Source organism: Musa acuminata, chromosome BXJ3-1 (genome assembly GCF_036884655.1).
Source record: "Musa acuminata AAA Group cultivar baxijiao chromosome BXJ3-1, Cavendish_Baxijiao_AAA, whole genome shotgun sequence".
Taxonomy (NCBI): Eukaryota; Viridiplantae; Streptophyta; class Magnoliopsida; order Zingiberales; family Musaceae; genus Musa; species Musa acuminata.
The window spans coordinates 2,967,544-2,982,394 of NC_088349.1; the positions used below are offsets into that span (position 1 = coordinate 2,967,544).

Below are 14,851 nucleotides of genomic sequence, written 5' to 3' on the forward strand. Positions count from 1 at the left end.
CAATAACATAAAATAATATAATATTAATAAAATAAATTAAAGAATTATTTTCGATGAAAATATCACATTTTGGGTTTTTCTTTAATATTTTTTTTATTTCTCACACAGAGTTCCTAATTTTTTTAATACTCAAATGCTTTCCTATAAAAATATATATTTTTAATTCAGTAATAAAAAACATAGTAACTTCATTCAAGAATATTATAATTGAAGTTTAAATATTTTAAATCATCATGAATCTTACTTATTAATTTTTATCATACATCTTAAAGTTTTACAAAATAATTTATTAAAATATTTTTGAATGATTTGCTTAAAAATAATTTAAAATTCTTATTTATTTAGTAGAGTAAAATTTTGGCTGCAATAAATTAAGATCATTCGGAGTCGATCTGTATCTAATGAATGAACTTATCGTAAGTTGATCGAGTCGGGTCAAATTTCTTATAAAATTATATTAGGTATGTTCGATAAAAAGTATTTAATGTTTAAATTGGTAAAATATTTAGATTGTTCAAAAGTTTGAAAACATTATTTTGATCCAAAGTGGTGCCTTTAATCTTTTTATAATGGTTTCTAGTAATGACTAGAAAAAAAGTGGGGGTTTAATTTATGAGATAATTATGTGGTGCCCCCTATAGATTTGATTCCTTCCCTATAAAGAAACTTACAATGTTAACCACACTTGTAATTCCATCAATTACATCTTTATGATTATATCTTTATCTCATTTTTTATTTGGCTAAGAGAATTCTTTTAAGATCACTAGAAAGAATTCTAAAAAAATGAATAAGCATATATAAAATAATTAAACTACTATAAAGACTGTCTCACTCATCTCTTATTCTCCTATTTATTTAGACCTTTCCTATTATTTTTGTATCTTTAATTAATTAATTGTGAAAGAGTTTTCAATCCACAAGTCACTACTAATCCAAACATATTTCATAATAAAAGACTTAAACCCTTTTTTTTTCCACTTAACCTTAAATCTATCTCCATATACTTTAGAAAATCTTATAATATTTATATTAATTTATTATAAAAATAATAATAATAAATAATTAGATATATTTTTTAAGTTGCACTTAGTTCAGTAGCCAACAACATTTTAACTCCATCTAAAATGCTATAGTTTAATTATTTTATATCTTCATCAATCTTAGTTATTAGTTTTATCATATATCTTGAGGTTTTTTTTAATGATAATTTATAGTATAATTCTTGAATGATTTTGAAAGAAAACCATAATTATTTTAATATATTCCCTAATAAAAGATAATAAACCTTTATTTTTTTTTCATTTAACCCTAAATCTATGAAAATATGAGTATTAGAAAGTAATAGAAACTTTCTATGGGATACATGAAAGTAGAGTGCATCAATATGAAAATAGATGCATAGAGAAAAAAAAAATCCAAAATATGATATTTTTATTCGAAAAATCATCCAAATTAAGCCTTTTTCGAGGAATTAATGCAAAAAAAAAGAAAAAAAAAACCTCATATTCTTCCCAAAATTCCCTTTCCATAATATTTATCTTTTCTTCTCGCCAGCTTCCGTCTCCTTTCGCTTTATTCTCCGCGTCTGCTCTTCTCTTTCTAGTCTTCTCGATCGGGCAGTTGCATTCGAGAGCCCGTCGGAGGACGAGGAGAGAGTCAAGTGAAATGTCGAAGAGCTCACCGCAGGCGGCTAAGGGAGGAGAAGGAGGAGGACAACATGAGGGGACAAGCGAGTCGGCCACGGTCGCTGCCCACCCGTTCGACTTCCATGTGTCTGGTCCACGCAACTTCTCCTCCCCTAACTGGAGAGATCTCATCCGCTCCACCTGGTTCTCTCTCTCTCTCTCTCCTGATTGGAGAACCTGGTTCTCTCTATCGACTTATATATATAAAAAAATCTATTGCCTTAACCAAGTTTGGTTCTTGAAATGTATTCGAGGGTTTAGAGTTGTTCCTGGGGTGGGTTTCTAGGGTTTCTTGCCTGAAAGTTCTTGTGGAGTAGGCCACCTTGTAGAAAGTTGAGTTTTTTACCCTCCAATTTCTTTCATTTTAGTGTTTCTTTAGTTTTTCTTTCTGGGGATCATCAAATTGGGATGCAAAGTATCTTCAATCGAAAAGAGAGTGAGTGTCCTACAGTTTTCTGTTTTGTCTTGGTACGGTATCTTTTAATTGTGGGTATAATTGGGAGTTTGAGGTCCAGATGAGCACCCTGTTGGTTTTCTTTTCTACGTGGGTTTTGGGTTTCTCCTAATTAAACAAGAAACAATCATAGATTGTACTAGCTTAGTTTGATGGGAAATAGTTGATGGACTTATAAAGGATATAGATGATGCCAGAGATCTACCTAATCTCCATTGTTTAAGTGAACTTGAGCTTGTCGAAGGAAAAGAACTTTTTAGGTAAAGCTAGAACTCCATATCGATTTATATCCCTTGTGTGGTTAGATGTTCATCTTCATCAAGTAATAGAAATCATGATATTATTTTTACCTCTGCTTAATAAATCTGCAAGCATGAGATGGGTTAAAGTATCCATATTGTAGAAGGATGATTCTGCAGATGGGTCTAATTAGTCTCATAAAAGTTAAAACCATGATATGATGCTTTGATGAGCTAAATTTTATATGAAATCCATTAGAATAGTTTTCAACATAGTTTTAAATAATTCTTTTTACTTGCTAGTGTAAAGATTAAACCATACTTTTGCTTGTCATAGAAAGACCAATAAATTCTCTACTTATTTAAGGTATGCTGTTTTCTGTTTCCCACATCTTGAATGCTCCTATACCAACACCTGAAGCAATCAATTTCCTACATGAGCATTTAGTCTTATAATCTTATTTATTTCCTTCAATCTCACTCCATTTACAGGCAATAAACCTGAAAATGTGGTGGCATTACCATTGGATGGCCAAAAGCCCAAAGAAGAATGAGAGTGAAGCAATATTTTCCATCAATTGATCTAAAGTAGTTGTCTAGCCTAAACACTGTAAGACATCTCACATCAACCAATATAATCAATCACTAATATGCTTCTCAACTAAAAGATATATTAAGACTAGTTTCATGCCATGTCTGAACTTCCCTAGCCTTGGAAATTAACCGTAAGGAAGAATAGAGGTATTAACAGTCCATTCTAGTATTGAAATTTATTTCATAATCTGCATATTCTTGCACAAAGAATTTATATATAAGTTTCAAACAACTTATCAGATAAAACCATGAAATAGCATGAAGGTAATTACTGGCTGATTGCATACTTGTTTATTTCATGTTTTAACTGAAAAAGCAAACCTAAGATACTTTTGGTCAGCAAAATGCTCAATGGACTACTTCACCCTTGATTATTCTGAGCATCACTGTGTGTACAGCAAAACCTAAGTTGTCCATCAAGAGGAGAGCTCTGAATAATCATTATATTCATGGTCTTGTTTGTGACAGTGACCACCACTCTTGTTCTACCTTTTTTTTTTCTTTTCTGAAACACTGATTTTTTTATTGTCTCTGGAACTTTTCTAGGTATACATCCTTTCAAACCATATTTTAAAATTCTGATGCATTATGCTAATCACTCTTAATTTTGCTTCAGGAAAGATCCAAACTACAAAAGGATGGTAATAGCATGTTTCATTCAGGCGGTCTACTTGCTGGAACTAGATAGACAAGATAAAAAAACTGAAATGAATGGTCTCGCTCCAAAATGGTGGAAACCCTTTAAATATAAGCGAACACAGACACTGGTGGATGATAGAGATGGTTCCATATATGGTGCAGTTCTAGAGTGGGATCGATCTGCTGCTTTGTCTGAACTGATATTGATGAAACCAGCTGGTGCACCTAGGGCTGTCCTAGCACTCAGGGGGACATTACTGAAGAATCCAACCATTATGAGAGATTTAGAGGATGATCTGCGTTTCCTGGCTTGGGAAAGCTTAAAAGGTTCGGTCAGGTTTCATGGAGCTCTAGAAGCACTTAAGCTGATGGTTGACAGATTTGGCAGCAGCAATGTGTGTATTGCTGGGCATTCCTTGGGAGCTGGATTTGCTCTGCAAGTAGGCAAAGCATTGGCCAAACAAGGTGTTTTTGTGGAGTGCCATGTGTTTAATCCACCATCTGTGTCATTGACGATGAGTCTCAGAAGTGCTGGTGAGAAGGCGGCCTTTCTCTGGAAGAAAATTAAGGACATATTGCCTTCAAAAGGTGAAGTTTCAATTGATAAGAAGGAGAAAGCTTCTGCAAATGGAGAGATGTTCAGTAATGAGATAAAGAAATGGATGCCTCATTTGTATGTGAATAACAGTGACTATATTTGTTGTTATTACATTGATGCTGCTGGCACTGCTGTTGCTACTGATGTTAGCTCAGACAAGGCCAAGATAATTAACAACAGTTCAGGAGAGGCAGTGGCAAAGCTTTTTGTCATGACTAAGGGGCCGCGGAAGTTCCTTGAAGCCCATGGATTGGAGCAATGGTGGTCTGATGACATTGAACTCCAACAGGCTCTCCACCAAAGTAAGCTCATAAACAGGCAGCTGAGGTCTCTATACATAGCAGCTCATGGAAAATCTTGATACATGCTCTTTTCAGAGTATGATGATATCATTTTTTTTCTCTTAACCCTTTTCTGCAAAGTCGAAAGGTGTTCATGATACCTAGTTTCATGATATCTAGTATGATTCTGAATGAGAATTGAAAGTCACAAGCTCCTATAGGGGTATCTCATTCTTCAGTTTACTGTTTCACTTGATTGTGAGCCTGTTGGATGCTTTCTTTTTCTTCTTACTATTTCTGCATAAATTGAAAGTTGTTCATGATATATGCAACTGTTTCCACTCATTCTGTATGAGAGTTTTCTCTCTCTTTCTGCTTAGTGACCAGAACCTTGTTTCTTGGTCAATTTGATATACTCAGTGGTATATTGTGAGTGAAGTTTTCTGTTTTTATTGAACAGTGATCAAAATGTAAGTTAAATAGCCAAAGAACCTATATGAAATATGAATTAAGCTTCTAACAAAATAAAACACTTGAGAAAGCATAAAAGGACATGCTATTTATGGGAAATTAGATGGAGGATTTGGACAGTAGTTAAATCAGCAAACTCAGGTCACATATTTTGAGCCTGCAAAAACTTGGAAGTTTTGGAGTTGTGGAGTTGTCTAACAAAATAGCAAACCTGCAGATAAGAAAACAATTAATTGAAACTTCTCTTTCCACCATGAAAACTACAGCAGATAAGGAAGCTAAAGCTAAAGAGATGTAGGAGACTAATAGATGGGCATATCTCTCTTATCCTTCAACCAAGCCAAGGAGACAAAGAACACAAACTTGATAAAGACACTGCAGAATGTTATCTGGAATAGCACTTTCTTAGCCACTTTCTTAGCTTTTTTTGATGGATATGTACAAAGACAATCTTCTAAAATGACCTTTACATGTCAATCCAAAACACATGCTCTACCAAAAGTGCATTCTCTATAGTGCATCTCTACAAGCTTCCTGCCACCAAGTGGTTTGTCCCCCTCCATGTTCTTGTTTTCATAGGTGGAAAGTAGGTTCCTCAGCATCTAATACTCGGAAACTTACTCGATCTTATCTTGTAGGAACTACCACCATCCATGCTTTCTATCACCATCAAATCTTTTTCCATGCACTGTTTGAGATGAAAATGAAAGAGAATCAATGGATAATTCTAATTATTATTGATTAAAAGTCGGATAACATATACAGGATTTGATTTATAATTTTAACAGCTTAAGAATCTTGAATTGAATGAATACCCAATCCTACACATATATTAAACTGATCAATTTATTTTAGGCTTATTGAATTCAAAATCTAACATGGTTGCTACTCTGGTTTGTAGTTCATGATTTCCATGATTGCTATCATATATATTTTTTATTTTCAAATAATGTAAGAAAATAAGAGAAAAGAACTATTCCACAGAAATAATTTAATTTAATTTAATTTTTTTTCACATAGGATAAGTGACGAAGGTGAATTCGTGATATGTTTTAAAATACACTTTTGATAGTATTTGTTGGATTAAAACCAAAACAAGTTTTAATATACAATTATAGAAATAAATTTTTATGATTTAGAGAGGATCTTAGATAAATACTCCTAACAAATTAACATTTTTTGATACAATCTAATTGTCTAAATTAATCTTAATTTTAATATATATATATAAATTGCGGTTTATATACAATTTTGATTTTTTTAAAAAAGCCCTATAAGGGCCTCTTAATTACGGGAGAATGCCACTACCGTAGCGTGCAAGGGGAGGGGTAGAATCGACCATAAGAAGAATATGAAACGCTCTATTTCATGTTTTACGCCAACAGAACGAACTCCTCACCTCCGCTCTCTCCGCCCTCTTCTCTTCCTCCTCCTATATGCGAAAACCTGAGCTGGAGGTAGGTTTAGGTGTCACATCGCATCGTTTTTTATTTCTTCTCCGTATTTTTCGTAGCAAATCTCCGTGGTGGTGATTTAAGCGCGGAGTGATTTGAGTTGGTGGTGGTCAGGGAAACGGATCTTTGCAGAAGCCGCAGAGCAGGAGGATAACAGGATGTGGGGCTTCTGCAATCCGTGATCGTGGTTTGTGGCTTGGTGATGTTGGATAGGAAGACGATTGAGTGGGATATCGGTTTCTCATCGTTAGTTTTCCGAGAAAGATTGGATTAAGGCGTCTATTGAGTAGCGGGAGGAAAGATTAAAGGCAAAAGAAGGGATCTTGATCGAACGGCTTGGAGATTTATAATCAAATGCCGCAAGACCAGCGAAAGAAGGTTAGGCTTGCGTGATGTGTGTTTTCCCTGATTGGTTTCTTTCTAAGCTTCTTCTTAGGTTACTTTCTTTTAACCTAGAACATATTTTTTTTGGGAAAAAAAGATCTTTTTTGATGCCCCGTTTTGGATAGATCTTCTCGTGCATGATTCTTTGTAGTTTCTGGAATTAATTAATTATTTGTTATCCGGGTGTTTTCTGTTTTGTAACTCTTAGATTGTTTTATTTATTTTATGCTGATTTAATCTGGAATTTTTAGTGACATGTAACTATGGGACTTGTTGTTGCACACCAATCCTTCTAGTCTGATGTATTATTGCCACTGATCATCTTGTGGCAGAATTCACCTAAACTGGACTTTTTCAGTGAGTATGGGAATGTAAATAGATACAAAATTCAGGAGGTTATTGGAAAAGGAAGCTATGGAGTAGTTTGTTCTGCAGTTGATACACAAACTGGAGAGAAAGTTGCGATCAAGAAGATAAACAATATTTTTGAACATAAGTCTGATGCTGCTCGGATTCTCCGTGAAATCAAGCTTCTACGGCTTCTTAGGCATCCTGATATTGTAGAGATCAAGCACATTTTGTTGCCTCCATCGACTAGGAATTTCAAAGATATTTATGTTGTTTTTGAGCTCATGGAATCGGATCTCCATGAAGTCATCAAAGTTAATGATGACTTAACAAGCGAACACTATCGGTTTTTTCTCTATCAGCTACTACGAGCACTAAAATATATCCATGCAGGTATGGATCCAATTATCAGCTACTATGTGCACTTGCTGTTGTTGTATAATGCAGTTCTTAATTGTCCCTTACCTCTTCTATTGTTGCTTTTTAAGTACAAAGTATGCTAATATTGTATGAAATTATTAATTGTTTACTACTTACAGAGAGATCCCTCGTGTCACTAGTCAGTTTTCTTTTGATGGTATAAACACACACATCTCAAACTTGTATTCCTTTAGCACATGCCATTATCTGATAACCTTTTCTTTGCTGAGTTTTTCTCAACCAATAAACCATAAAATGGTTAGATGATTGTTATTTTAGCACATTTCCTCGTTTTCTTAAGAACATGATATTCTGCATAGATCCTTTGTCATATGTCATGTTCATTTGGTTTCCTTAAGTGATACCTGAGTCTACCTGTTTTTCTTCCTTTCACATTTTCATCAGGAAAATTAAGTGATGTCCTGAACTTTGCTCTTTGCCCTGTCTTACCTCTTAGGATTATGAAAAGGATCATGGAAAATCAATGTCATTTACTTCTAAAAGGTCACAGTGGACTGCGATCATGCCATTCAACTCAATTTTATGTTCTATTAGCCTGGTCTTCTCTGTTTCTGATTTGTTTTTGCCATTTTATTTTTTTAATAACTTTGACGTCAAGTTGATTGATCCACTTTTTGTTGTTTAATATCTTTTCTTTTAGAAAACTACAGAACCATCGAAGACCTTGTCCTGGTTTATTATGCTTTTGGTTAAACCATTCTGTTTTGCCTTAGTAGAATTAGTAACCATCATCCTAAAGATTGTAAATACTATTTGAACATATTTTTCTCTTATGAACAGGAATTTCACATGCACATAAATGCAATAACCTTGAAAATAATTTGAAGTCTTGATGTTGTTAAACCAGCCTGTGTATAGTTTATTTTCTTTTTCTGCATTCGATTAATCCATCATTTTAAATATAATATAGTCTATTTTTCTAGAATCGTATTTAATGATTGTTATTGTATTATCATTCTTATTGACATATAGGCCATTATGTATACATTTGTGACCACTTTCTACTATCTTTTTGCCTGTACCTTGTAGCAACAATCAACTCTAGTTTTTTTTATGTATGATAAATCTTACTGCAGCAAATGTCTATCATCGTGATTTAAAGCCAAAAAATATATTAGCAAATGCAAACTGCAAGCTCAAAATATGTGATTTTGGATTAGCAAGAGTTGCATTCAATGATGCACCAACAACAATATATTGGACGGTACGTTATGAAGTTGCAGGTTGCAATTACCCTTGATTTCATAATTTATGATTCATATCTATTAGCTTATCAAATTCTTTGTTGCTGTTTCTTCTAAGCTGAGATTATTTAGTTGTTTGTCCTTCTGGAACTCTTATATATTGTAGGATTATGTTGCAACAAGGTGGTACAGAGCTCCTGAGTTATGTGGATCATTCTTTGGTAAGGTACAATATTTGCTCCTTATCTTTCTTAATTTTTTTTATGTTCAAAAGTTATTACTTTTGGTGCTTTAAAGTTTAAACATGTTATTAGTCTTTTGTCTAACTGTGAACACTTTGATTGCATTTGTTCTATAGCTTCATTTTGTGCATATACTTTGACTTTGAGACATGTTTAGTTCCACCTATTTGATACACATTACATGTACAGAAGGCTCCTATTGTTCTATATAATTTGTTCTGTGCCTTGGCATGGGTATGTCATCTTTTTTTTTTTGTCAACTTCCTTGTACTTGTTTTTGTTTCTATCTGAGATATTGATTCTGAAGTGAAAATGAATTACCATCTTGACATCTAGATGCTTCTTGCCTTGTATTCCTCCATCGTCTATAGTAATTTGAGTTAGGAAATGGATCTTTTTCAACATAATTATTGATATATATTCTATGAATTGTTGGCTAGATCACATTGCTTCCTACATGAATAAACACTGTGCACTTTACTGTCTGTGTATAGAAGACATGATCCAGTTGCTTTTGCCAATTTTTATGCCAATGTAACACTAGTCCTCTTCAGCTGTCTCATTTTAGAAATGATCACTTTCATACTTAATATGATGATTTTGTAACTTCTTTTCTGAAGGTGTGAAACGAGAATGCTATTGATTAATTCATCAATGTTGGGCAGTTGTAATTTTGTAATACTAACAGCTTTGAAATTGAACATTTAATTTGATATACTTGCATTCTTTTTTCTGTTTGCTTGGAGATAGAGAGAATAGGTGTTGAGTTTTGTTCTCTAGGGATATTTCATCATTCTGGTTTGAGGGGAAACATATGTCTCTTTGTTATACTTAATCCCAACTGAACCCTGGAATTGGCTTAGAGTAGCTACTTTGTTTTTGTTATTATTAGTGGGTTTTTTTTAAACTTAAGGACAGTATACTTATGAAATTAGAAAGATAAGCATGTCCAGGGAGGATTCTTTTACTTAAGGGGTCAAAATATCAATATTTTGCTGGTACTCATGTTCAGATTTTCCTTATTTTTTTAGCTTCTCTTTTGGACTGTGGAGTTGTTTATGTGAGTTTTAAAATAGTTTATTATATTGTAGTATACTCCTGCTGTTGATATTTGGAGCATTGGTTGCATTTTTGCTGAGATTTTAACTGGGAAACCTCTGTTCCCTGGTAAGAATGTGGTTCATCAGTTGGAATTGATGACTGATCTTCTAGGAGCCCCTTCCATAGATACAATTTCTAAGGTATGCCACCAACTGACTCGAACTTTATGTGAAAAGGCTACGTGCTTAATTATACTAAAAAGTTCAAGAAAGCTCAATAGATCCTTTTAATGGATTTATGCTTGTTTGTGTTATGCAGATCTGCAATGAGAAGGCAAAAAGGTATTTGAGCAGCATGAGCAAAAAGCAACCTTTATCATTTGCACAGAAGTTTCCAAATGCAGATCCATTAGCTTTAGGACTCTTGAAAAAGCTTTTAGCTTTTGATCCTAAGGACCGGCCATCTGCTGAAGAGGTTCATGTTCAATAAGAATTATGCCTTTTCTATTTATTTTTTCCCCTAGCTTCTGCATTCATTTATAGGTTTGCAAAATATTATATCTTAATATCTGTCATTTCTAATGTGGTAATCTTGCTGCAGATATCTAATAAACTGCTTGTTTTTGTTTCTAGGCACTGACAGATCCATATTTTAAAGGTCTTGCCAAAGTGGAGAGAGAGCCATCTCGCAAGCCAATCAGAAAAATGGAGTTTGAGTTTGAGCAGCTAAGACTTACAAAAGAGGAGATTCAGGAACTTATCTTTCGTGAAATATTGGAATATCATCCTAAATTGCTGAGTGACCACCTTAACGGAATGGAGAGAGCAAAGTTTCTTTATCCTAGGTTTAACCTTCATAATACCTTCTCCTCAAGAATCTAATTCTAAGATATTCATCTTTTCACATTCTTATCATGCTTTACTTGTGCAGTGCTATTGATAAGTTCACAAAACAATTTGCTCATCTCGAGGAGAATGGTAATAGAACGGATCTACATATGTTGGATAGAAAGCATGTTTCTTTACCTAGGTAATCTTTATTAGTTTAACTTTAACTATCTAATCTTTTAATAACAGCTCTAATTTTTTATATGCATGCCTTGAGTAGCCTATTGGTGCATCAGCTCCATGGATCTGTTCAGGCATAGATGTTAACTTGCTCTTGTGGTTCACTTATCTAACTTTCAGGCTCTATTTCTGTAAAGAATATCTTCTGATATGGATCATACATGTTCAAGTTTTCATACTTAGCTATTTGATTGATGCTAGGAATTGTCCACATTAAGTGGGCCTAGAATAGCGTTTAAAATAAGATCAATTTCTTAAGGCAAAGATTTAAACTTTCTTCAAAGATATGCATGATCAAGATCTCTCCATTTGAAATGACTATCCATTGTTGGAAAATCCTGAAATTGGGCAGGATTATTCTGACAGGGTCAGGAACTGAAAGGAATCTGCCTGAAACCCATGGAGACCTAGTGGATATGGCCATACTCAATTAGAATCCGCCAGAGTGATTAATGTGAAATCAATCAAAACAGAAAAAAATTAGCTACAATTGTTTAAGATGAACTAGATTTTGGCTGATCCAGCCGAATAGATCACTCGTTTGGAGAATTTGGGATTTTGGTCAGTCCTGTTTGATCCTGATTTGAATTGGATGCATCAGATCACAATATGACGATAAAACATTCCTTTTGATAACAGTAATCAGAATATTGTAGAGCATACAGTCAGTTTTTGCTTAATGCCATCCGCCAAAGTTAGTTTCTGAATTTTCTTAACTTAGTCTTCATCTACATAGATGGTCACTAAAGGAATGATAGTAAACTAAATACATTTATTGAAATGGAAGATTTAGGCATATGACCAAGGTTCGTAATACCGTACCGTACCGGAGTTTTGACTTGGGCTCGGTACCGGTACGGTACGGTATACCGCTCGGTACACCCGGGCGGTACGGACCGGTACTGCAAACCATGCATATGACTACCAGAAAAAACACACTTGTTGTTTGAATTAGATGCATGCCACATAATAAAATGCCGTTTTCAGGACTTCAAATCACATCCCCCAAACCTCACCAATGTTCAATAATTCAAAAAGATCATAAATCTTTTCCAATGACTTAATTCTACCTATACTTCTTTTCTTCAGAAGTCCAATTTTCTTAGCTTTTGCTTTGGGAAAGCAGTGTTATATAGAGAGGATCTTGGATCATTCTCTCCATCAATGTAGCCATCAATAGAGCCATAAATTTTAATTATTTGGAGCCTGCTACATGGGCCTTTCATACAATTCAGCTACATCTAGTGCCACGAATTAAGTATTTTGATCATAAGTTTGATATGATCTATAGAGAATTAAAATCATGATTGTATGTCACAGATAAGACGAAAGAATCAGTCTGTTCCCTAAATGCTTATTTGTTGGAATTTAGATTGAATGCTTAAAACTTCATCTTAAGCTTGCTGTTGCTATTTGGCTTTCTCACATTATTAAATCTTTGTTCAAGTGTTAGGTAATTTTGGGACTATAGAGCAACCCTTGGAAATTGTGTTATAATGCATGAATAGATAATCAAGAAGAAGTTTAGAGTTACTAAAGGTTCAGAAGACAAGTAGTAGATAAAGTTATTATCCTTGATTACCACAATGGTCAGTTATTATCCTCTTATTGCCTTTGGAAGGTATATTTTTTGGCTTCTATTGAGCTTGTTGGTGCTGCTTGACATTGTCAGCGATCACTCCATCACTACAATTTTGAGCATGGATATTAACTTAGAAAATATTCAATAATATACATCATGCCAAAGGCATTTTTAGTGACCTAAGTTGGATTTGGACAACATGTGCACCCTAAGCATGCTTCTATGGCATATAATAATGTATCTCTCTATTTTTATGTACACAAGCAATTATTCTGTTATCTGGCTTAGTACCTTGTTATTGGAGTATAGTTCAGAGTATAGTTCAGAGAGTGCTCGGAAGAAATATAGAACATATAGTTTGAAGTAGATTTTTTCATGGTTATGCTTTAAAAACCTGTTTATATCTCTTGCAAGTAACAAGGTCGTTTACAAAGGAGTAATCTTATTTTGAGGTCAAAGCTCATCATCAAAAGCAATTTATTCTAGTATCACATATGTTATTATTTGTTCTATGTGGATGTTTACAAAAATTAAAAATGATTTGTTTGTGATAATAATAATATATTTGTTCTATGTTGTTGTGTACGAAAATTAAAAATGATCTGTATGGATGCTGGATGTTGCTACGGTGTGTTACAGACACTTTCTTTCATGTGGAACTAGTCTACTGCTTGTTGGGCCACCTTTTCATTTTTCTATGTTTTCCATTTCTGCTGTCAACTTAAATCTATGCGTTGTATTATTTTTAATTTACCTGTACTTGAGTTTGTTGGTTTAACAAAAAAAAGGGGTCTTCTGATAGGTCTACAGTGGTCCACTGTAATACTATCCCTCCAAAGGAAGAATCTAATAGGGGTTCATTAAGGAAAGCCTCAGATCTGTCAAATAAGCATGCTCATGTCCCTGAAAGGTTGACTGGATATATGGAAAGGAATTCACAGGCATGTCAAAGAATTCCAACCGGTAAGAGCTGATGATACACATGCACCATAGCTAGTAGTTTATGGTTGCACTAATTATTTTTCAGTTTATTTTTTCAGATAGGTTAGGTAAAGTTGTTGGTTCAGTAATGCTGTATGACAAGCAAAGTGTTAAAGTGGCCTATGACTCAAGGCAGTTGATTCCAAAGTCTATTCATCCACCACAACCTGCTATTCCCATGATTCCCATGGCATGCTGTTTCTGCGGAACATTGGGCAAGTCAGAGATCTCCAACAAAGACCCAGCAGAGACCAAGCAGGGATATACTCAACATAATCCACTGCAACAATCCATGTCCAGCAAGATCTTTCCAGACAATGCTCTTGATTTGAGATCTACCCCTTCCTATCTTCCCAGAGGAGCCAAGGCTGATCCATCCAAATTAACCATGATGGAAACAAGTCTGCTGGAACCAAAATTACCCTTTAATGGGATTGCTGCCGCGACTGCAGCAGCTGCTACCGGAGCTCACAGAAATGTTTGTATGGTTCAGCGTAGCGTGTCAAGGATGTCTTAAGTTTGTGCTGATCATTGTATCATCTTCATGAGCTGTTCATTGTTGAAGTGCATTTAATTTCGGTTGATCAGCATATCATCTGTGTGAGTATTATTCTTATCCTGCCAAATTTGTGCAAATAAGGGAACTAATTCGAAGGCAAATCGATACCCTTGCTCTTGTTTGCATTAAGGTAATTAGTGAGACCATCACTATAGCTTGGTTGCTTCTTTAACTAAATAACCTTTTCTATTATTGACCATGCATGTTGAGACTTATGATGCTGAAAAAACTAAGTTTTGATTGTCAATGAGTGATCCGTCATAAAATCTGTCAGTGTGAATTCCCTTGTATGAGATTTGCTTTTGAGATCTTTGTTATCCAACAAAGGCTCAGATCAGAATCCATGGCATTATTGTGTTAATTCTAGCAGAAATGCAAGTTGACCTTCTACTGGTATCATTTAATAATGTAAATAGCAAATATTTATAAATTTTATTGATCATTTTTTATGAAGAATAATTTTCTGTTTGGGTTTTTTTTTCTGAAAGATATCCTTGTTTTCATTTCAGATGATGTTTTTATTTTTTTATAATATCCATAATATCCTTTGTCAAAATTAAAATTTTTTCATAAATTATCGGATAACTACTTTTTAACTCAAATCC

The 14,851-nt window shown here is 34.1% G+C and overlaps 2 protein-coding genes across 4 annotated transcripts; both read left to right on the top strand.

The window, feature by feature from the left end:
- The first annotated feature begins 1,545 nt into the window (after positions 1-1,545).
- LOC103988078 (GDSL esterase/lipase At4g10955) lies at positions 1,546-4,817 on the top strand. 2 transcript variants are annotated; one of them, XM_009406601.3, is made up of 2 exons: positions 1,546-1,831; positions 3,596-4,817. In XM_009406601.3, exons 1-2 carry the CDS (start codon positions 1,720-1,722, stop codon positions 4,570-4,572), a joined length of 1,089 nt encoding a protein of 362 aa, XP_009404876.2. In that variant the 5' UTR covers positions 1,546-1,719; the 3' UTR covers positions 4,573-4,817. The 2 variants fall into 2 exon arrangements, with proteins under 2 accessions (XP_009404876.2, XP_009404867.2); XM_009406592.3 differs by having other exon boundaries at positions 1,554-1,831; positions 3,591-4,817.
- Positions 4,818-6,352: 1,535 nt separating this feature from the next.
- Positions 6,353-14,438, top strand: LOC103988067 (mitogen-activated protein kinase 10). 2 transcript variants are annotated; one of them, XM_009406581.3, is made up of 10 exons: positions 6,353-6,795; positions 7,134-7,542; positions 8,667-8,794; positions 8,941-9,000; positions 10,108-10,257; positions 10,376-10,531; positions 10,690-10,901; positions 10,988-11,086; positions 13,509-13,669; positions 13,747-14,438. In XM_009406581.3, the coding sequence occupies exons 1-10, from the start codon at positions 6,772-6,774 to the stop codon at positions 14,202-14,204; spliced, it is 1,857 nt and encodes a 618-aa protein (XP_009404856.2). In that variant the 5' UTR covers positions 6,353-6,771; the 3' UTR covers positions 14,205-14,438. The 2 variants fall into 2 exon arrangements, with proteins under 2 accessions (XP_009404856.2, XP_064993640.1); XM_065137568.1 differs by having other exon boundaries at positions 10,189-10,257.
- The last annotated feature ends 413 nt before the right edge of the window (positions 14,439-14,851 follow it).